Below are 23,997 nucleotides of genomic sequence, written 5' to 3'. Positions count from 1 at the left end.
TAATTAAGTATTTAGAGGCCTATCTCTATGCTTCCTGGTACAGAGAACCTAGTCTTAGCCTCAGTATTTTTACCTTGATAGTTTCAGAAAAATCTCAACTGTTCTACTCACAATCGATGGCAATTCTCCTTCTCCTTTTCTTTGTATGTCTTAGCACTTCAAGTCTGTTCCATGCAATTCCATATTAAATTACCCACTGTCTTGTATTGTTCACTGTACTGACCTCATCTTCACACAGGACAGTCCTTCCTTCAGGGTGGGCATTATGCTTCTTTTGTATTGCCCACAGAGCCTAGCACAGTGCTAGTCATCTGATATATATGTATTATTTCACTAAAATCCACAATGTTACTGGCTTTGTGTCACAGATATAATTTTCCTTCTCAATTTTAGGCTATCTCATAAATAAACTATCCAAAGTGAAATACAGCAAGGTTTGAGCAAATAAGGGGTTGCATTCAGTAGAAGATAGAAGTAATGTTGTTTAGTGGAGGAAAAAATAGAGCACTGTATTTAGATCTAAGACACTGAAGGTAAGTCATTTACTTTCTTTGAGCCTTAGTCTATGGATTCAACAAGGCAATCAATAAGTCAAAATAACTGAGAAAGAAAATCGTAATATTACTACTAACCTGAAAGTTTGGACAAGATTTTTAAGTTGTGTATGAATATCTCCCAATGTGATCTGAAGAGGACCCCAAAGTCCAGGCAATCTGAAATAAAAAAGTATATTTATTAAAAAATAATTTAATTACATATAAACATTTTTTTGGGTTATGCCTAGGTCTGGATTTTCCATAGGTAATAATGGCACTTAGGTGGAAACAGTCATGTTTTTAAACAGTTAAGCTAGGTTTTGACTGGTGAGAAGTCATACTCCACAATCCACTTTGTAGTCTATGTTGCCGAGTGAGAAGCACTAAAACGCAAAATCATTTTGGCTGCTATCTACATTTTTGTCCCTAATTTTTCTTACCTATTTATTTTCAAATATTAGACCAAGAGACAAAGAACACAAGGCCAGAGGAACTGCCCCCAAAACGGTCCAATCTGAGAGTGTGGTATATTTCTCCTTAGTAAATCCTCATGGTGGGTGTGAAAAATTGGTACAACATTCTTAGGGAGCAATTTGACAATATATATTAATAGTTTAAATATGGGTACTCTTTGACCCAATAGTTTTACTATGAAAAAAATTTATCCTAAGGAAATAATCAGATAAACATAAAAAAATGCTTATTGCAGAAATAGTTTTAGTAGTAAAAAATTGGAAACAAATGTATATCTGTATGTGATTCGTTAAATATGATTACCCATTTAATAGATTTTGCATACATAATATTGTTACATTTTTATAAAAACATATATAACACTATTGTATGTGATACACACTACATATCAAACATATTTCATTCCTTCTAGGTTTATCCTATAACAAAGAGAACTAAAAGGAATGAATATATATATACACACACACACACACACACACACACACCCCCCCCCCATATATATCGTATATATGTCAGGGATAAAGATCAAAATATTAATAGCAGTTATTGTTGAGTGGTAGGATTATAGGTGATTTTCACTTCCTTCTTATTTTTCACTGCCTAACCTTCTGCAAAATAAGCATGTGTTACTTTTTTTTTTTTTTTAAAGCTTCTTATTATGGAAGTTTCAAACTAGAAAGAATAGTTCCAAAACAGAAAGAATAGTAATAACCCCATACATCCATTTCCAGATTCAACCTTCCAATATTTTGCTACATTTGTTTCATTCTTCCTTCCTTCCTTTTTTTGCAGTAATATTTTGAAGTAAACCCCTGATATCATGTCATTTGACCCCATTTCCATTTGATCTCTAAATACAAAGGCACTTTCTTATATAACAATACAATTATCATACCTAACAAAATTAACAATTCCTTAATATCATCTAATATCCAGTGCATATTTATTTTCTTCTGATTATCTGGGGGAAAAAGTCTTTTTACAATTGGTTTGCTCAAATCAGAAACCAAAGACGGTCTTACTTTCATAATGGAAAAAAACCCCATCAGCTTTCATAAACAAACAAAGAGTCCCCATGCCACCATATCAGTTTTGTTTTCACTGTTCTTTGTGTTTCTTTTTCTTTTTTCTTTTAGAGACAGAGTCTCACTCTGTTACCCAGGCTGGAGTGCAATGGCACGATCATAGCTCATTGCAACCCTGAACTCCTAGGCTCAAGTGATTCTTCTGCTTCAGCCAAGTAGCTAGGACTACAGGTACACACCACCACATCTGGCTAATTTTTAAATTTTTTTGTAGAGATAGGAGTCTGGCTCTGTTGCCCAGGCTGGTCTTGAACTCCTGGGTTCAAGTGATCCTCCTGCTTTGGCCTCCTAAAGGATTGGGATTATAGGTATAAGCCACCATGACTGGCCTATGCTTCCTTTTGAGTTATTCCACTCTTTCTCAAGTTTAGTTCTTGTGCTAATATGAATAATTTAGTCTTCTAGCAGGGCTCCTTTTGGTATCCTTTGTTTCAGCCAAAACCCAAAAGGAGCAGAATTGCTTCAATGACATGTCTATATGGTCTTAAATTTAAACTGTATACTCTCATAGCTAAAAAGCCTAGAAAACTATTTCCACATAAATCCCTGTCTACTGAATACACACCAATAGAGATAATCCACCTCAACTCTCAAAACCTATGTAGCTGAAGTCAAGGTTGGTATCTTCTTGTCCTATGAATCAGATAGGTGACAACTCATTCTGTTTTCTAAACTAATTTAATAGAAACAAATGTACAAATATTAAGGTCAAATAAAAGGCAAAACAGATTTATTGTATATGAAGAACCTAACATACAGCAGGCATTCTATAAATATTAAACATTTAAAATGTGAAAATTAGAGGAGTTAGTTCTCCCTCTTGATTCATGTTTAATCCAATCAAGATACAAAGCCACCCAAAGAGAATTTCAAGTGTGGCTTAAAAACATATACTGGTTGAGCATCCCTAACCTAAAAATCCAAAATCGGAAATGCTACAATGAACATTTCCTTTGAACTTCATGTCAGTGCTCAAAAAGTTTCAGATTCTGGAGTTCAGATTTTGGATTTTTAGATTAGGAATGCTTAACTGGTAAGTAAAATGTAAATATTCCAAAATCTGAAAAAATCCAAAATCCAGTCTGGCCCCAAGCATTTCAGGTAAGGGATACTCAACCTGTATTTTAAAGTAAAAATAATCATACCTTCCATTATATCAAGTAATATTTTATACCTGAGCTGCTCAAGATATAGCTTCCAGAAAATGTTTTTATTTTCAAACTGCTATAAAATAAAACTTCTCCATATTCGTAACACCTTAAACAATGACTGACAGCACCTTTCCATGTTTTCTGCTAAAAAAAGAAAATGCAGGTTGAAAAGTCCAAGACAGCCCTCATACCTCTGGAAAAAATACTTTCAAGCTCTTTTCAAAAGAAAAACCAAGATAGCACTTTTTAAATGTCATTTATGACTAGGCTAATTATAAGAACAATAATTTCCACCATGGGAAGTCGAAAGCTGAAGTGCAAAGTTGGGCTGAACAAAAACCCAAGCTGCTATGTGTGAAATGGTTCTATGAATATGTATGCCAAGTAAGTGAATAGACTTTTAAAACTTTTTAACGCCTTGTTCACATGTGAAACTGATGAGACACATTTACCACAAATCAGTATTTAAATGGGTCTAGCTTTGATATTTTTCCCCTGACTTCACTGGATTATTACGAGGGAGTGAGGAAGTTTGGTTTGCTATGCCCAGAATCTCAACCTTCCTCTTTATGATGTGCCTCTGTGTCTTCTATACAAAACTCAGTATTTCCTGGATGGGATATCTTAAAAATATAAATTTTCAAGTGAAGAAATCCAATTAAACTTTTCACATTATTTTTCAAAATGTTCAAAATTCAAGGACAATACTTATAAATTACGAACTCATAAACACAAGTTAACTTAAACATATTACAAAACTGGAATGGCAGTTATATACTTACACTTTACTCAATTTTTCAAGTACGATGCGTTTTCTAATTTGGTTCTGGGAACTTGAATCTATCAGTGGAAAGGTGGGATCATGCTGAATGACATTTTTCAACAAAGCAAAAGAGAATCATAAATTTACATTCTTTGATAAGTGGAACAATAAACATTAAAACATAAAAGTTTATAGCTGTGGTACAGTAGGAAAGAACTAGACATAAGAATTAAAAGATTTAAATTTGAGTATCAGCCCAGTCATTAGGCTTATGTGAACTTGCTTGAGTCATCTGTCCTCTTTGAAGTTAGTTTTCTCATCTGTATTATACGGATATTAATACCCCCTTTATTAAATGGGCAAATGTATGCAAAAGATTTTGTGAACTGTTAAATGCTATAAAATATAGGAGATTAAAAGATTAAAATTAGCAAATAATATATTATGAGGAGTTCTGCTTCCAGAAATGGTAGATAAGATAATTCAAACCAACCTTCTCTCTGAGAACTAAAAAAAGTTGGGGAAAAAAAGCACATTTGTTTGAAGGCATAAGAGAGCTAACAAGGCCATAAAGAACTGCCGGCTGAGATACTGAAAAAGGTAATTCCAGAGAGGGCGCTGACTAATTCCAGAAGAGGCAATTTAGATACTGAGGATTTGCGCAGAGTTTTTCTAATAAAAGATAAGAGTTTAGAGCATGCCATGAAGGGAGGGGCATAGGCAACCCCTCCCAAGCTTGAGATCAGGACTTGGAAAAACCACACTCTAGGAGTAAGGAAGAACAGGAAGCAGTCCGGCTCTACAGGGACCGAACCTTACCTTCAAATCATCTTAATCTGTGATTAGATTAAGGTAAAATGGAACAGTTACAAATCATGTCAGAAACAAACATAAATCCATTCCAGAGAAAGATGACACTATCCTGGGTCTCCAGTTATCTTGGTAATACTTAATATTCAATGTTTGGCATGTAATAAAACAATAATAAAACAAGGCAATATAATCAAAATCTGAAATATGAGCCTATAGAAATCAACTCCCAAGGAATCCAGATAATGAGGTTATCAGTATTATTTAAAATAACTGTTGAATATATTCAAAGAAAAATGACAAGGTTGAAAATTTTGGCCAAACTGGAAACTCTAGAAGAAACAAATGAAAATCCTAGAACTGAAATATACAGTATTTAAATGTAACAACTCATTGGTAGACTTAGTAGCATAGTAGAAATAACTGAAGAAAGAATACTGAATAGGCAAATATTCAGAATTCAGAATGAAGCAGTCACTCCCCCTCCCCAAACACATAATTTAAAGCACAAAAAGAGTCCAGGAGACCTAGAAGATACAATAAAAAAGAGTAACGTATCTGTAATTGGAGTGCCCTGTAAAGAGGAGAGGGAAAAATGGGACAGTAGCAATATCTGCAGAGATAACTGAGAATATTCCAAAACTGATGGAAAAAATTCAAATCATAGATTCAAGCATTACACAGTTGAAAGAATAAATACAAACATTGTAATACCTAGGCAAAGTATTGTAAACTTGATGGTAAACAAAGAAAAAAAAATGTTAAAAGTAGCTAGAGGAAGAAAACAGAATACTTTCAGAGGAACAGCAGTAAGAGAAACAAACGGAAGCCAAAAGACAATAGAATGGTATTTTCAATGGGCTGAAGGAAAGTAACTGCTAATCTAGAATTCAATATTCAGGAAAATATCTTTCAAAAGTGAAAGTAAAGTATTTTCTGACAAACAAGAACTGAGAAAATTCATCAGCAAAGCGGCACCAAGAGAAATAAAGGATATTTTTTAGGCACAAGGCAAATGATCCTAGATGGAAGAATGGAGATAGAGGAAGGAATGAAAAACAATGAAAGAGTAATTAACTTGATAAATCTAGCTGAGTTTTGGCTATAAATAATTTTGTAGGATTTTAACTATAGAGAGAATAAAAATATCCAATAACAATAGCACATAAGACAAGAGTGGATAAATAGAGTTTAAGGTTCTAAGGTACTAACCAGCCAGGAAGCAATAAAAGTATTAACATATATTAGACTTTAATAGGACAAGGATTCAGGTTTTAACCTTTAGGGTAACCATCTAATAATCAGTAAAAGAGTATATAAAAACATGCTAATAGAGGTTAAAAAATGGAATGATACTCAATGCAAAAGAAAGAAAAAGGAATATACAACATGTGGGACACAGAGAAAGTAGAGTGAGATGGTAGATTTAAACCCAAATACTGTGTACCAATTATGACATTAAATGTAAATGGATTAAATTCTCCACATAAAGGTAAAAAGATAAAAAAGATAGTCCCTGAAAACACTAATACAAGAATGTTAGTGTCAGCAAAGTAGACTATCAAGAAAAAAATCAATAGAAAGGTTACTCCATAATGAGTTTCAATTTACCAGGAAGACAGATTTTACATTTGTACCCAACAACGTGGTCTCAAATTATTGAAATTCTCAGAACTGAAAAGAGAAATAATCCATAATTATGATGAGAGATTTTAACCCATATCTCAGTGGCTGATGGAATGCACAGACCAAAAGCAAAAGCAATCAAAAACCACATGAAACACCAATAGGATTTCTCAAATGTTAATGTGTATACATATCTTCTAGGGATCTTGTTAAAAAGCAGATTCTCATTCAGTTGATCTGGGGTGGGGCCGAGTGTGCAATTCTAACAAGCTCCCAGGTGATGCTGATGTTGCTGGTTCCATGGACCATACTTTGTAGAGTAAGGCACTGTATTATTCTATCTTTGTGAGTTTCTGAAAATTTCCATAAGAAAAATTTCAAAAAATTGACTACCTACAAAGACAATCATAGGGAAAGATAGTTTAATGGGTAATATTCTAAACGTTTAAAGAAATAACATTAATTTTACACAAATTATTCCAGAAAAAGAGGGAACATTTCCCAAGTTGTTTTACTAAATGATCACAACCAAAACTTGGCAAGGACATTAAAGAAAGGAAAATTATAGGTGGTGCCGGATATCTTCATTCTGATCTACTTTATACATACCCTTTTCTACCCTTCTTTGTAATTCAGAAGGCTGATTTGTATGGGCTGCATCAATGGGCTTTCCTGCTCTCTTGATCTGGGTTTTGCCAATGGAAAACAAGAAATCGGATTGTGGAGTAGAGACAGGTGGGAGAAATTATTCCCCCTACATTCCTGCTTGGTCCACTACATGCAGCACTTCCTTGGTACAAGACCTCGTGGTGCACTCCTGCTTTTTTCCTTCAGGTCTAAGAGTGGTGAGGGCACTGATCACACTTTCACACTTTGGCTAAGTCTCTTTATTAAACTTTTCTCAAATTACTTAATTTGTAACATCTGTTTTATGATGGGATCATGACCAATTCATAGGTCAATCTCACTCATTCTGAAAATCATGTGCAAAAATTCTAAGGCAAATGTTAAAAGACCAAATCCAGCATTATATAAAAAGGCTATCATAGCTCAATAAGGTTAAGCTTATTCCAAGAATGCAAGCTTGGTTTAATATTAAAAATAAATGTTCTAATAAAAATATATATAACACATGGAAAATACTTAATAAAAATCTAATATCCATTCATGACAATAACTATTAGTGAATTAGAAATAGGAGGAAACTTCCATAATCAGATAAAGGGGATATGCAAAAACTCTACAACAAACATACTTAATGGTAAAGTATTTAAAGCTTTTCTTCTGAGAGAATGAGACAAGGAAACTCATTGTCCTGAAGATCCAAACCAGTGGAATAAGGCAAGAAAAAGAAATACTGGAATAAGGATTGGAATGTAAAAAAAACAAAACTGTCATTCACATAAGATGTGACCATACATGTAGATAATCCAAAAGAACCTACAGATAAATTATTAGAGCTAATAATTTAATGATTATAAATTATTGGAATTCATAATTTAAGTTTGGCAAGGTTATGCTATAAAGTCAATATACAAAAAAATTAACTGACTTTCTATCTAAAAGCCAGTTAGAAAACTTTTTTAGTGATAGCACTTATAATAGCATATAAAGACCAAATATCTTGGAATACATGCAATGAAACATTAGTCCTCTAGGCCTCTACACAGAAAACTATGAAACATTACTGAGCAATATTAAAATATTAAATAAATGGAAGGATATATTGTGTTCACAGGGTGAAGACTATAATGTAAAGAGGTCAATTCTCCCCAAACTGATCTATATACAAATGAAATGTAATCCCAATAAAAATCCCAGCTTTTTTTTTCCCCTTTTCCATTTGAACTTGATAAACTGATTCTAAAATTTATAAGGAAAAAAAAAAAAGTGAGGAATGGCCAGGGAAATCTTCAAGAATTAAAAAGAGAGATCTATTTTACCAGGTATCAAAACTTTACAATCATGTGTCATTTAATGATAAGGATATGTCCTAAGAAATGTGTCATTAGGTGATTTCGTCACTGCACAAACAGCACAGTGTGTACTTACAGAAACCTAGAAGGTACAGCCTGCTACACACCTAGGCTCTATGGTATAGCCTATTTCTCCTTGGTTACAAATTTGTACAGCATGTAACTTTACTGAATACTGTAGGCAACTGTAACACAATGGTAAGTATTTGTATATCTAAATATATGCATAGAAAAGGTACAGTAAAAACATGGTATTATAATCTTATGGGACCACTGTTGTATATGTGGTCCATCCTTGACTGAAATCTTGTTATGTGGCGCATGACTGTATAAAGCTACTATAATTAAGATAGCATGGTATTGGCCCAGAGACAGACAATTAACCATACATTTATAAACATCTGATTTATGACAAGGTTTACATCACACAGCAGTGGAGAAAAGGAAAATTTTTCAATACATGGTCCTGGGTAAGTTGGATATCCATATGGGAAAACAATGAAATCTGGCCCATACTTCTTGTCATAAACAAAAATCAATCTTAAATGAATGATAGACCTAAATGTGAAAGGAAAAACAACACAGTTTCTAGAAGATAAAGTAATCTGGACTAAGCAAAGATTTCCTAAAGAAGTCACTGAAGGGAACAATTAATAAACTAGACTCAAGACACCACTAACGAGATTGAAAGGGCAAGTACCAGAGTAGAAGATAATATTTGCAATATACGTGACTGAAAAAGGGCTTGATTCCTGAATAAAGAATTCCTGTAAATGAATCAGAAAAACACTCCCAGATATTCCAATATATAAATGGAAAAAAGACTTGAATAGGTACTACTTAAAAGAGACTGTCCAAATGGTCAATAAGCAAATGAAACAGTGCTCAATTCATTAATCATCAGAGAAATGTATTATAACTATAAAGCAATGCTACCAGAATGGCTAAAACTAACTATATCACATACTGGGGAGGGTATGGAGAGGATATGGAGTCAAGGAAACTCTTATACTGTAGTAGTGGAACTGTAAACTGGTACAACCATTTTGGAAAACTGGCATTATTCAGTATAGTTGCATATATGAATATCCTAGCAATTCCAGTCCTAGATACTCTTCAGAAATGCATGCACATAGCATAGCAGAGAGCCATATACATAGAAATGCATAGCAGAGAGACATATACAAGAAAGTTCATAATAGCATTGTTCCTAATAGCCCCAAACTGGAAACAGCCTAAATGCCCACTAACACAAATTGTGGTATATTTTAATACAATGGAAAACTATGCAGCAATGAATGAACTACAGCTATGTGCAACACAAATGACTCAAAAATACTGCATGAAATAAATTGGATACCAAAGAATGCATACTGTTCAAAAACTGGCAAAACTAATCTATGCTAATATAATAGTTATTAATTTTGGAAAGAGGTAATGATTAGGAGGGGACATGTGTGGGGCTTCTAGTTTACTCATAATGATCTATTTCCTGGCTTGGGTAGTGATTGCACGAGTGTGCTCACATGTGAATATTCAATGAACTGTACACTATTTTGTGTTATACTTCAATGAAAAAGTTTTAAAATGTTATGCAGCATTTTTGGAAAAACAAATTTACAAAAAGTCATAAATTTCAGGGATTTTTACTTTTTAAGGCTTGTAAACACAAAAATGATAAAGTGATGTATTATGGTAGATTTATGCAGCTCAGTGACAGAGATCAATGCTTCTTCCAGCTTAATATAAGTCTTAGATGGTGTCTAATAATATAGTTGAAGTGATTTCAAGTATGGTGCTGGACCAGGCAATATTCTATAGATATATAAGAAAATTCTAAATTTTTACTGTATTTCTACTTCTAATCTCCAATGTGTTTTTAACATTTACATAGCAATCTTTAGTATCAAAGTTTTGTGGTGAAAACAAGGTTATTACCCACTCCTTTTCATGTCAAATGACTTCATTTCCCAGAAAGTACATATCAATAAGAAACGGGTAGCAGACAAGATCACATAGCCAGCAAGGACAGAAGCAGGCGTCACATGCAGGTGATCCCTGCCAAGCAGCACTGCATGTGCGCAGGGCAGACCTACCCAACTGGTGGAGCCGTCCTATTGCAGACAACAGGACATTTATTAACAAAAATAATTAACTTGATGTTTGTTTTGAGTTTTTAATAATATTGTGCCAATTTGTATGTCCAGAGTTGAAAAATATAGAAAATAGATTGAAAGAATGTTTACTCCAATAAAGTAGCTTTGTTGAAAAAAAAAAATGGGTAGCAGAAATACTACTATAAAAGCTCCTCCCAAATCTCAGTGGCACATTTTCAGTCTCTACATATAAGTACTATTTACTGAGTCCCAATTATGCTGTGACAAATGCTTTCCATACATTATCTTTAAAGCTCCTAACAACTGAACAAGAGAAGCTATTAATAGTTCCATTTACAGATGAGCAAATAGACTCAAGAAAATAACTTTTCACACAGCTAGTAAATGACAGAGCAGATACTTAAATCTAGGTCTATCTGAATGTGTTTTCCATTCTCTTTATTATTACCCAACAAGTCTCCTTTACTATATTATTTTCATCTATAATATTTTAAATAGGCATGCTTGCTAAATATTATCCATATATTTGCTATGCATCTGTTAAGTCAACTCTCCTGTATTTAGTCTCATTAAAAAACACACAAACATCTCATGTAGAAATCTGAAAGAATACGTACGAACAAAGAAAAAACAAGCCTCTTCATTGAGTCCACTTACTATATGAAGTTGGGTTTTAAAGAAAACTTTGTCCTACCTTTTTAGGCTATTTTCACATTAGAAATAAATATTACACATTTATGAAAATTTACCAGGAGCAAACTTCAACTTATTTGTAAAATAGTGGAGATGGCACTGTAAACCAAAAGGTAGAATGACTAGTTATTAAATCGAAAATTTAACAATGATCTCTTCAGTATTCTTCCTGCTCCAAGCTTTACTATGGTGAGCTTTTTCAAATGTTAGCAGCCTGGGAAAACTCATCATTAAGACATACCTCTTCTGAGTCTTGTGATTTGGTGGTTTCTTCATTTAAAACATATTGTCCTCTATAAAACTCCCTGATCCTTAGATTCAATTTTTCAGTTTCCTTTTTCAAGTTCTCATAACTTGGCAATGGTTTGATGGCTGTATCTGAGCCCCTAAAAGGTAAAGACTCATCCAGGCTGTTCTGAGGTTCCCTCCAGGCAGGGGAATGACTGTCTGGGTCACAGTTTATGTCATCTTCATCAAGTTCTTCTTTAATCAGGGAGGCTGAAGAGGGTTTTAGACATACAGAAGCATAATTCTGGCCATACAGAAACCTCAAAGTTTCTTCTGTCTTCCACTCAGTCAAAGTCTCCTTCAAAACTTTGAGTAAGTTTGTCTTTGCAACTTCAGGACCCACATGCACTGAACTAGAGACTGACCTAGAAACTTGGTTCGATCTGGCAAATTTTCTCTTAAAATGCTCAGCACTTTTCTTACTTATGCCTACTAGAGTTATTTCTGACCTATTGTATTTATTTTCAGAATTTTCGGAAGCTTTTAATCTCTCAGGCAAAGTACTGTTGGAAGAAATCTGAGTATTTACTTTCTGTAAAGGAAGTTCATATGCAGCAGCTTTCTCCTCACTATCTAATCTGCAATTGCCTAACTGTTCAGTGACACCTACTACTGTCTGTTCTTTGCCTTTGTGTTTGGAGTTAACTTTTTGACAAGCTTTCTTTTTCATTATGCTTTTTGTGTGCAGCTGTGGCCTAATACTTGTTGAATTTCCTGGTAGAATGGAGGAAACAAAGTCTTGCTCATTATCACTGCTACTATCATTATGAGTGCTAGAAGAACTAGATTCACACTGCTTTTCAAAATGGCTGGAATTGTCAATATCTGATGTTTTAATGGCTTTACTGCATAACTGTACTTCTTCTCCAAAACAGCCACTGTAGAACAAAAGATAAACAAAATAACTAAATAACAAATAAAAAATAACAGGAAAGTAAAGTGTACCATAGTATTTATATTTTGTAACTTTCAAGGTATAAATTTTTAAACCCTAGGCAATAGGTTCTGATATATAAATTTCAGAAGACTCCTATAATTTCTCTGTATCTAATATATATTTGATATAATTTTCTTTCCATTTCTTCCCTAGTTATTTTTAAATTGTTAAAGGAGTATAGTAAAAAGAATACTTGATAATTCTACCCTACTGAAATATTTCGATTTTTGCCTGTACTATGATTGTTTACATAACCTTTTAAAAAAAAGTTCTGCTTTTGAAACTTCATTACTGGCCTCTCAAAAAAAAAAATATATTACAGGAACTCTGTATAGGTTTGAAAGATAGTAAGAGATGGCTAAACATTTTCATTTCTTTCTTTTTTTTTTTTTTGTGACAGGGTCTCAGTCTGCTGCCTGAAGTAGCATTTGTTCCATCACAGCTCACTGCAACCTCAAACTCCTAGGCTCAAGTGACCCTCATGCCTCAGCTTTCTGAGTAGTTGGGACTATAGGGGTGTACCACCACAACGGGTACAACAATTTTTTTTAAAAAAAGTTTTGTTATTTTTTACAGAGACAGGGTCTTGCTATGTTGCCTAGGCTGATCTTGAACAACTCCTGGCTTCAAGCAATCCTCCCACCTCAGCCTCCCAAAGTGCTAGGATTACAGGTGTGAGCAACTACGCCCAGCCAGGTAAACATTTTCTAATTCAAGTTGACTGTCATACAGAAAATCCTTGTAATGTATTTTTTTGAGAGGCCAGTAATGAAGTTTTCAAAAGTAGAACTTTTTTAAAAAAAGGTTATATAAACAATCACAGCAAAAAAACAGGCAAAAACCAGAATGAAAAACACAGGATAGTCATAGCAGAAAACAAAGTTGGCAAATCAACATTTTTCAATGAAAGGTATTTAAATTTGAAAATCCAGAGTTAGAATAGAATGCTAACAAGAAAAAAACAAAAGTTGTCCCTCTGTCCATTTTCTTCAATTTTCAGATTAGGTTTGAGTAAGATTAAGAATTATGAAAGAGTGAAGGCAGAGAGAATAGCTTTGCCAGTACAAACTTAAAACAAACAAGGATAGGTGGGCAGTTGCTCTCAAGCAAACATACATATCAGAACTTTAATAAAAGATCTGGATGAGGACTTTGGGTTAAGAAACATGCTAGGGTGAAATGTAAAATATAAAAATAAGGGGAAAAAAAGTTGAAAGCAAGGTAGTGGATGGGAATAGAGGAAAGACAACAAATCTATTCAGAATTAAATACCACTTTTTAGTTAGAATCTAGCCTATATAACCATGGATGGTCTCTTGGATCAGAAGGAACGTGAATAGGTATAATTTTAAGAATTTTAGAATAAGACTTTCATATATTTCATACTTTCTTTTGGAATTTTAAGGCAATTATATTTTTCTATAGCAGTTTGAAGCTATAAGTTATACATCATAATCTTACTTATGCTCAATTCCATGTGACTAAGGCAGTGACTAATAACCAGAAACATTTATTCTGCGAGTTAAAGGATGTGTTTTGAGAGATGGCCATGGTTGGGCAAGCAATATCATGAGGAGACTTTAGGGGGGGAAAAAAATCACAATTTGGAATTCATACGAATGCTTTAGACACTCTTTCAAACAATTAACTGATAATGTCTTGAAATCCTGTAAGACTACAAAAACCTTTCAACAAATGTAATTGGCACAATCTAGCTGACAAACAAAGCAGCACAGTATCTGAGATGGAGGCTATATTTGTGTCATATTTCAACAGGTTCAATTAGACTTCCTCAGCAGGAACAGCTGTACAATAAATCATACAGATCAAACACATCATCTTACCATCACAGAAGAAAAAGCTGAACAGGTCAAATATTTCTCTGTGTGGGCTAGAATGGGCTAGACACTTATCTAATGCATGAGCACAGGAAGTCCAAGAGCTTATTATCACCTGGTTCTCTCCTAACATTTCTATTAACATGAATATTTAGAAAGTAAGTGTGATACTGATTCAACTGTACCTTTGTCCTTCCTTTAGCAGCTGAAAATCAGGATGCCTGTCACAAAAACATAGAAATAGCAAATTGAAGACAACTGACATGTCAAACACTTTCAAGTATTTATTAAAACTACATGGAACAGAAAATATAATTAAAAGCAAATAGCTCACATAAAAATTTTTTCCTTTAAGAAATAAAGGACAAAGTAATGTGAAACTCATCAACAAGAAATCTGGATTATTCTCTTATCCAAAATTTACTCATATTTCAGGACTAAGTTCTAATTCGACCAGCCCAATAAAGTTTTCCTTGACTAACCTGGACTTTAGTAAATCCCTTCTCTAAATTCTAGAGTTATTAATTGCATAGTCTGTACAATTAATTTAATCATGTATTCCTTTATGGCTTACTACTAGAATTATTACCTAAATGTTTTACTCTTCATATGTTTAAGTCTGGTTTCTCAACTAGACCACAAGCTCCTTGAAGGCAGAGATTATTTCTAGCTTGTATTTCTCTTTATATGGCCAATAAGACTTTTTGCCTTAGTTTCTGAGAAAGCAGTTATAGTGTAGAGTGGATGTGAACTATGTAGATCAAGTGATTTAATTTAACTCCAGGAACAATTTTGCTGTGCAATATCAGAAGTCACTCTTGGCCATCATGGATATTAAAAATGGGGAGGAAAAAGCTCTTACAAACCCCAGTATAAAGAGGAACAAACATAATAGCAAACGAATCCATAAGGATGGGAAAACTCTGTAAAATATTTCTGAAGTGACTCGGCAAAAGTACCTTCTAAAGACCACAAAACAGATTAAACAAAAAAGAAATAAAAAGAACTAGGTGCACACTAAAGAGAGCTAAGGCGCTGAACATAAATCCCATTCAAAGGCCAAAATAGGGCAGCGTTGAAAGCCACAATATTGCAAAAAAAAACTTTCAATAAAAAAGTCAAGCTAAATGGACAGATATAACCAGAACTCATTTGAGTTATGACATTTAAAGGCTGCCAGTCATAAATGTCAGTGTTCCAAGTAGTTTTCTATATAATTAAAAATCACAGCATCAACTATGTAACTATTGCCCAGATAACACATTAATCTTTTGTTCAGTCCTAAGCATAGGAGACACTGCAGGGAATAGGCTCTCATGCCAATCTTCTCTTTATTATGGGAGACGTTACTAACTGATCGAGACATTCTTTCCCATTAAATTCCTTCTCAGTACCATATATCAGACGCTTGCAGGATGAAACCAACATTTGCCATCCCTACTCTAGAGATTCCTTTGGAGTTCAGAAATCCCCAAGACTAACAATAAAAAATGTAGAGAGAAAAGACAAAATAAGTCAACAGGCAGAGAGTTGCCTGAAAGTAGAAATTTAGTTTTTCTTTTTCCTTTATCCCTTAGCCAATCTAAGTAGATCCTTTCCCAAGCATTCCTATTACCCTGTTTACCCTACTGCTTCCCACTCACTAAAATTCTAGTCACAGAAGCTACCTTGGTTTGGGGTTGCTCAAAGAAGACAAATGATACCACTTGGATAGTGACTAGACTTGACTATTCTGGGGAATATTTATAACTCCCAATAAGGGCTTTTTGGCCTAAATTAAATGCTAATGTTTACAATAGAGTATTTCATTGCCTGTTGACTACTTCCTCCTATTTCCACTTCCAATTCTCTCACTCTTCCTATCCCACATCCTTGCTCAAGTCTTCCTGGCTAAAATGATCAAGATTCAGCACCATGTAGCTAGTTGTCTGGCATTTGGTCCTACATTAGGGTCTGAGTATCACTGCAGGGAAGAATATATGCATAGATACAGTAATTTTCAATTTGATTCTTATGCCAAATGGCTAACAAATGCAGAATATATTCCATCATTTAACATATTCCTCCAAAAATCAAATTCTGAACTATTATATGTATGGACTGTTGGGAATGTTAATACAAAGAATAGATTCCTTTTCTTAAGGACCATATAATTTAGTAGGAGAAAAATGCATGTTCTAGGAGCTTTACAAATATTAATCCTCGTAACAAAGATACAGCTACTACTGTCATCCCATGTTATAGATAAGAAAATTGAGTACAGAGAGAATAAATAATTTGCCCAAAATCACACAGCTAGTAAGTGGTGAAGCCAGGATCACACCCAGACAGTATGGCTCCTAATAATTACACTGTTGATCAAAGAATTCAAAAGAGTATGTGTTAAAGAGAGATATGAGAGATATAAGAGCTACTACAGGAAATCAGAGAAGAAAGAAAAACTTCCTGCTGAGCCAATCAAGAAAAGCTTCAGAGAGGAATCATTTCAGCTAGGCTTATAAAGATTGATAAAGTTTGCATACAAAGGCATTTGAGGCTAATCCCATGAACCCCATACTGGGGTGTTACTCTACAAACTTCTCCCTTTTCTCTCTTTTTTTTTCTTTTTTAAAGCACCTAATCATGCTTAAACCTACTCTATCCCTTTAAAATAAAAAAAAAAACCCAAAAACCTGTCCTTCAATTACACAGCCCTTCCCCATTTCATTATAAGCCCTCTTTAGAGAAGTCTGTACTCATCATTTTCAATTCCATATCTCCTATTCAGTTATTAACACTCTGCCTCCTGGAATCTGTACCAATTACTCCCCTGAAATGGCTTTTGCTAAGATCACTAATTACCATGCAACTGCTAAATCTAACGGATATTTTTCAGTTTTTTTCTTTTTTAAAGTAGAGGGAAAAGAATCAGTATGAAAGGATATCTTGAAAGAGGAAGAATAGGACTAAATTATAAAGCAAGGCCCTGGAGAGAGAACAGAATCAGTAACATAGATGAGGGTATTATATTAGCTATGAGGAGGCAGAGAAAGAGTGCATATGTAGAAAATATTTTGAAGAAGATTTCTGCTGGATGCCCTCAATTGTTTCAGTAAAGTAGGTTTAATTATCTACTATGAGTTGGGGGTCAGATTCAAGGTTTAATGAGAGCAGAAAAGGTCTTAATGTATCAGATAGTAAATAAAAAACAACAAAAAAATGTGAGCATACAGCAGAGAACAGGGCCAAAAGGAATACAAAGAATGCAGGCTTGTGTTTAAATCCCCAATCTATAAACCTAACCAAGTGTCATTGGGTGAGTCACTATACTGCTATGGGTAATATAGTATTTCCCCAGGGATGCCGTAAGGACTGAATTAAACGAGACAGCTTTGTGCCAATGGTCTTATTTGAGAACTTCCCCCGATAAAGTTGAGCAACCTAAGCACAGGAAAAAAAGTATAAATGGAGCTTGGGAAGGTGCACATGGCAAAAGGTTAAGGGGAAAAGAATCTGGGATTGTTTGAGAAGACACTGTAATTGCTGATGTAGAGCACAAGAAAACAAATGTAATAAGGCTCTGCCAACTCAGAAGAATAGAGCCAGGATAAAGACAGGAGGTCAAAATGAGGTGACAAAGCAGACTCGGGAGAGATAGCTATAGATGAGATAAAGGTCGTGGTCAGAGATGGGAAGCACTTATTTCAAGATCTTGGAGGCAGAATAGTTCCAAATAAGAACGAGGTCCAAATGTGGCTGAATCAAGAGGTAATCAAAATGTAAACATTGTTGTAAATCACGAATACCATTTAAGACAGTTTTATGAGCTATCCCCATCTACACAACTTGATTTTTTTTGAGAATTAAAAGAAAATTCAATCTCTAAAGAAGGTAAGAGGAAAATCAGCATATAGTAAGTGCCTACTATATGCTAGGTAGGTTTTTTTAATTGTGGTAAAATAACATAAAAATATGTTTTTAGGTGTATGGCACAGTAGCATTAAGTACATTTATACTGTAGAACTATTATCACCATCCCTCTTCAGCACTTTTCATCTTCCCAAACCATGTGCTAGGTGGTTTTATACATTATTTCATTTAATACTCATGCAATTTACAACTTTATTTTTTATAAATGAGGAAACCAAAGTTTTGAGAGGTTAAATGACTTCTTAAGATCAAACAGCTAACAAGTAATAAATCTAGGATTTGAACTTCGGCCTGATTTCAAAGTCCAAGCTCTTTCCATGTCATGCTGCCTCTAATTAATGTTAGAATAAAGACCCCCTCCCCCCAAAAGTTGTAAGGACACCACCTTTGCTTAATTCCTCTCATACAAACCCAATGCACTTTACAAACTATTTTCCTCTTTAATTTTTCTGAGAACTATACTCAACAATGTTTCTAGATGTTAACTGCTTTATGAGTGACCTTAAATATCCTTCCTGATTCATAATCTGTAAAAAGAAGAGGAGTACCTGACACTAAAATAAACTAGATTTGAGTTCACTGAGGTATGAGGTGAAAGGTTCAATACAAAACTTCAGTTTGTTTTTGCTATGTGCAATTTCAGAAAAAAATGAGCACCAAGGTACATTGCTCTTTCTTTTCTATCCTTTCTTAGATGAAATTCAAATTCTTTGTTAAAAGTGCCATTTCTGTTTGAGCTAAGTATGTTCTATGCCTTTCTTCACAATTTATGTTGCCCTAGAGATAGTTTCTAAAAGCTCAATTTAAAAAACAAAAATAAGTAACTATCCTAAAGAATATCTTTAAGGTGATTCTTCATAAATATTTTCATCGTATTTTCACTATGGCATAAATTAGATGATTAATTTTAATTTTAGCGAAGTAAATCTAAAACTAGAAATAACTTGTGCCCCAAATCTTGTGGATGTATGTACATATATGTGTGTGTTTATATGTCACTTAGAATGTGTATATTATAAATAAAACAACAGAACGATAGGCTACGATTCCCTTCTGTGATGGAAATTTTTCAAATATATTTTGAGACATGTTAAAATCTGTTTCAGAAACCTTTTATTCTGTATACCAAGCAACAAAGTGGCTGTTCAGGAAGAGGTTATAATTGTTCTGCAGAGGTTTTTGGCTTCCGCACCTCTGAGATTCTACTATGTTTATTGCCAAGAAACAATGTGTGAAAATCCCCTACTCTGGGCCACATGATGGCGCTTTTAGCTCAGTCAGCATTAACCTTTCACCCCAACATGATCTTTAAAATCATAATTTGATTTTCAGTATCTGTCCTTCCCTCTCAGATTTGATTTTAGGTTACAATTCAAAAAACTTCCCTCCTTCAAAGACTTGTCAGAGCCTACATTTAACCAAACAGGATTTATACATACAACTATATGATTATCTAAATGAGCACAATGTGTCAGAGTAGCAAAATTGTATGTGGTCTGTTTCTGGTCACCAAGTGGGTGAAAAATTTCTAACTTATAACATGAGAAGTATCATACTGCGTCATGACCCAGACCATTCTAGGTCAATGTTTTGTCTCTAAAACGGTGTCAGGAGACATTTTGTGAGAAGCACTGCTACTCTCCATATTAAGGGTACACTCCACATATTTTTTTCTTACCTTAAAAATGAGGCACTAGAAAACCTTCAAGACCCTTTCTGACTCCAAAGCCTTGAAAAAAGTATGGAGCTAGAATTCATGAATTTGTCTAAATCTTTCTTAAATCCATCTGTACCATGAGGTAGTGAGCTTACTATGGTATAAAGTAATATCCTATAAATTTTAAGGGACAGTAGGTTTTAGTATTTTAGAATCTGATAAATAAATTTATACAGGCATACCTCATTTTATTATGCTTTGCTTTATTGCACTTTTCAGATACTGTATTTTTTACAAATTGAAGGTTTTGTGGCAACTGTGTTGAGCAAGTTTATTTGTGCCATTTTTCCAAAAAAATGTGCTTTGTATTTCTGTGTCACATTTTGGTAACTTACAATATTTCCAACTTTTTCATTATTATATCTGTTATGGTGATCTGTGATTGGTGATCTTTGATGTTCTGTTGGAATTGTTTTGGGTGCCATGAACCAAGCCTAAATAAGATGGCAAACAATTGATACGTTTTGTGTGTTCTGACTGCTCCATCAACTGGCTGTTCCCTCATCTCTCTCCCTTACCTTGGGCCTTCTTACTTCCTGAGAGACAACAATATTGAAATTAGGCCAGTTAATAACTCTACAATGGATTAGTGAAAGAAAACTCACACATCTCTCACTTTAAATTAAAAGCTAGAAATAAGTAAGCTTAATGAGGAAGTCATGTCTAAAGAGATAGCCGAAAGCTAGGCCTTTTGTACAAAACAGTTAGCTAAGTTGTGAATACAAAGGAAAAGTTCTTGAAGGAAATTAAAAATGCTACTTCTGTGAACACAAGAATGATAAGAAAGTGTAACAGCCCTACTGCTGATACAGAGAAAATTTTAGTGTTCTGGATGGAAGGTCAAACCAGCCACAATATTTCCTAAAGCCAAAGACTAATAATCCAGAGCAAGGCCTCAACTCTCTTCAATTCTACAAAGGCTGACAGAGGTGAGGAAGCTGTAGAAGAAAACTTTGAAGCTAGCAGAGGTTAGTTCATGACGTTTAGGGAAGGAAGCCATCTCCACAATGTGAAAGTGCAAGCTGAAGCTGCAAGTGCTGATGTATTATAGAAGCTATAGCAAGTTATCCAGAAGATCTAGCTAAGATCACCCATGAAGGTGGCTACACTAAACAACAGATTTTTAACGTAGGAAAAAATGTCTTATGTTGGAAGAAAATACCATCTAGGGCTTTCATAGCTAGAGAGAAGCAAATGCCTGGCTTCAAAACTTCAAAGGACAGGCAGACCCCTCTTGTTAGGGGCTAATGCAGTTGGTGACTTTAAGTTGAAGCCGGAGCTCATTTACCATTCTGAAAATCCTAGGGCACTTAAGAATCATGCTAAATCTACTCTGCCTGTGCTCTACGAATGGAACAACAGAGCCTGGATGACAGCACATCTGTTTACAGCACGGTTTATTAAATATTTTAAGCCCACTGTTGAGACCTACTGCTCAGAAAACAAGATTCCTTTCAAAATATTACTGCTCATTGACAATGCACCTAGTCACCCAAGAGCTCTGATGGAGATATACAAGGAGATTAGTGTTGTTCTTATGCCTGCTAACACAATATTCATTCTACAGCCCATGAATCAAGGAGTCATTTCGATTTTCAAGTCTTATTAAGACATACATTTTGTAAGACTGTAGTTGCCATAGTGATTCCTCTGATGGATTTGGGCAAAGTAAATTGAAATCCTTCTAGAAAGGATTCACTTACTATTCTAGATGCCATTAAGAACATTTGTGATTCATGAGAAGAGGTCAAAATGTCAACATTAACAGGAGTCTGGAAGAAGTTAATTCCCAAACTCATGAATGACTTTGAGAGGTTCAAGACATCAGTGGAAGAAGTCACTGCAGATATGGTGGAAATATCAAGACAGTTAGAAATAGAAGTGGAACTTGAAGATGTGACTGGATTGCTACAATTGCATGATAAAACTTGAATGGATAAGGAGTTGCTTCTTATGAACAAAGTAAGTGGTTTCTTGAGATGGAATCTACTCCTGGTGAAGATGCTGTGAACACTGTTGAAATGGCAACAAAGGATTCAGAATATTCCATAAACTTAGTTGATAAAGCAGTGAGAGGGTTTAAGACGACTGAATCCAATTCTGAAAGAAGGTCTACTGTGGATAACATGCTATCAAACAACATCTGATACACAGAAATCTTTCATGAAAGGAAGAGTCAATTAATGCAGCAAATTTCATTGCTGTCTTATTTCAAGAAATTGCCACAGCCAACCTGACCTTCAGCAACTATCACCCCCATCCATACTGAAGGAAGACCCCCCATCAGCAAAAAGATTACAACTCACTGAAGGCTCAGATTACTGTCAGCATTTTTTAACAACAAAATAATTTTAAGTTAAGGTATGTACATCATTTTTTTAGACATAATGCTACTACACACTTAATGGAGTGTATATTATAAACATAACTTTTATATGCATTGGGAAACCAAAAAATTCATGTGACTCGCTTTGTTGCGATAACAACTTTATTGTGGTGATCTGGAACCTAACCTGCAATATCTTGGAAATATTCCTGTACTAGCTTTCACAATAATATAAGAAAGACCAAATTGGGTCAAATTCAATATTCCCTTTCCAAATTGTTTGTAAGATCACAGTATCAAAGATGTCAAGTTCAAATTATTCAGGACATAACTCTAAAACATCCCTAGATGTTCTTTAAAATTTAAAAACTTTGATCCAATCCTTTATCAGCCTTCATCTTCACAGACTAAAGAGTTCAAATTACTGAAGTCAGTAACTCTATTCTAAATTCTTAAATGAGGCAAAGTTTCCTACAAGGTAGTGTTTCTTTAGTCTTATGCTGATAATTTTAATTTTCACCATTTTTATAAAAAAGGCATTTCCTTATTTAGAAAACTTTCACTATAGTAGCAGTGACTAAAGACACAATTGACTTAGAAGCATAAAACATTAGAACTCAAGGGAACTAAGAGTTAAGTGCAATTTTCTCCTTTTACAAATGAGGAAGCTAGTGTTGAGAAGCGACTTTCCTATAGTAAAACAACTAAAAACCTGAGCTAGAGCCAACAAAACCGTGCTCTTCAAACTGCAGTCAGGACTAATCAATTATGTGGGTGGCTGCCAGCATTTTAAAAAAGGAACAGAGTAGAAAATATCAATATCACAGTGAGGATAAATATTGTTTCATAAAACTTTTGTATCAGTTACATACATATACTGGATCATAATGTAAAAATGCATTTGTTATAAGGATCAAAAAGTTTAGAAGTCATTGCAAAATCTAATTCTTTGACTGGATTTTAAAATTTATTCTTTTTTTTTTTTTTTTTTTTTTTGAGACAGAGTCTCGCTCTGTTGCCCAGGCTAGAGTGAGTGCCGTGGCGTCAGCCTAGCTCACAGCAACCTCAAACTCCTGGGCTCAAGCAATCCTCCTGTCTCAGCCTCCCGAGTAGCTGGGACTACAGGCATGTGCCACCATGCCCGGCTAATTTTTTCTATATATTTTTAGCTGTCCATATAAATTCTTTCTATTTGTAGTAGAGATGGGGTCTCGCTCTTGCTCAGGCTGGTCTTGAACTCCTGAGCTCAAACGATCCGCCCACCTCGGCCTCCCAGAGTGCTAGGATTACAGGCGTGAGCCACCACGCCCGGCCTTAAAATTTATTCTTATTTTAAAATTATTATTAAAATTACTATCATGATGCAATTTATTATTTATTATGATGACTTACTATAAGCTAATAAAATGTGTCTGCATTAAATACTAAATGCTGCCAATTTAAAGAAGCCATTTTCTCCCCTTTAAAAGAAGCTGAGTTAGCTAGGCACAGTGACGCACGCCTATAGTCCCAGCTACTTGGGAGGTTAAGGCACGTGGATTGCTTGAACCCAGGAGTCTGAGGTTGCAGTGAGCCATGATGACACCACTGCTCTCTAGCCCAGGCAACAGATAAAGACCCTGTCCCCAAAAGAGAAAAAATTAAAAAAAACAAAGATCAGTTCTGAATGTTGTACCCCATACCATACATGAACAGACTTTCTTTAAAATATCACATTTCTGTAGAGCTTAAATGTGTAATAGGTAGACAAG

At 34.5% G+C, this 23,997-nt stretch overlaps 1 protein-coding gene across 1 annotated transcript in view; it reads right to left on the bottom strand.

The window, feature by feature from the left end:
* The window catches only part of RPAP2 (RNA polymerase II associated protein 2), a 79,682-nt gene that overhangs the window by 42,643 nt on the left and 13,042 nt on the right, over nt 1-23,997 (bottom strand). Inside the window, exons 7-10 of the mRNA XM_069478210.1 lie at nt 14,480-14,515; nt 11,473-12,397; nt 4,029-4,111; nt 633-713 (exon numbers count right to left, since the gene is read on the bottom strand). Coding sequence (XP_069334311.1) covers nt 633-713; nt 4,029-4,111; nt 11,473-12,397; nt 14,480-14,515 — 1,125 coding nt within the window. The remainder of the gene's footprint in view (nt 1-632; nt 714-4,028; nt 4,112-11,472; nt 12,398-14,479; nt 14,516-23,997) is intronic.

This window comes from Eulemur rufifrons, chromosome 8 (assembly GCF_041146395.1).
Source record: "Eulemur rufifrons isolate Redbay chromosome 8, OSU_ERuf_1, whole genome shotgun sequence".
In the NCBI taxonomy this organism is placed as follows: Eukaryota; Metazoa; Chordata; class Mammalia; order Primates; family Lemuridae; genus Eulemur; species Eulemur rufifrons.
This window is presented reverse-complemented; position numbering and strand designations above follow the sequence as displayed.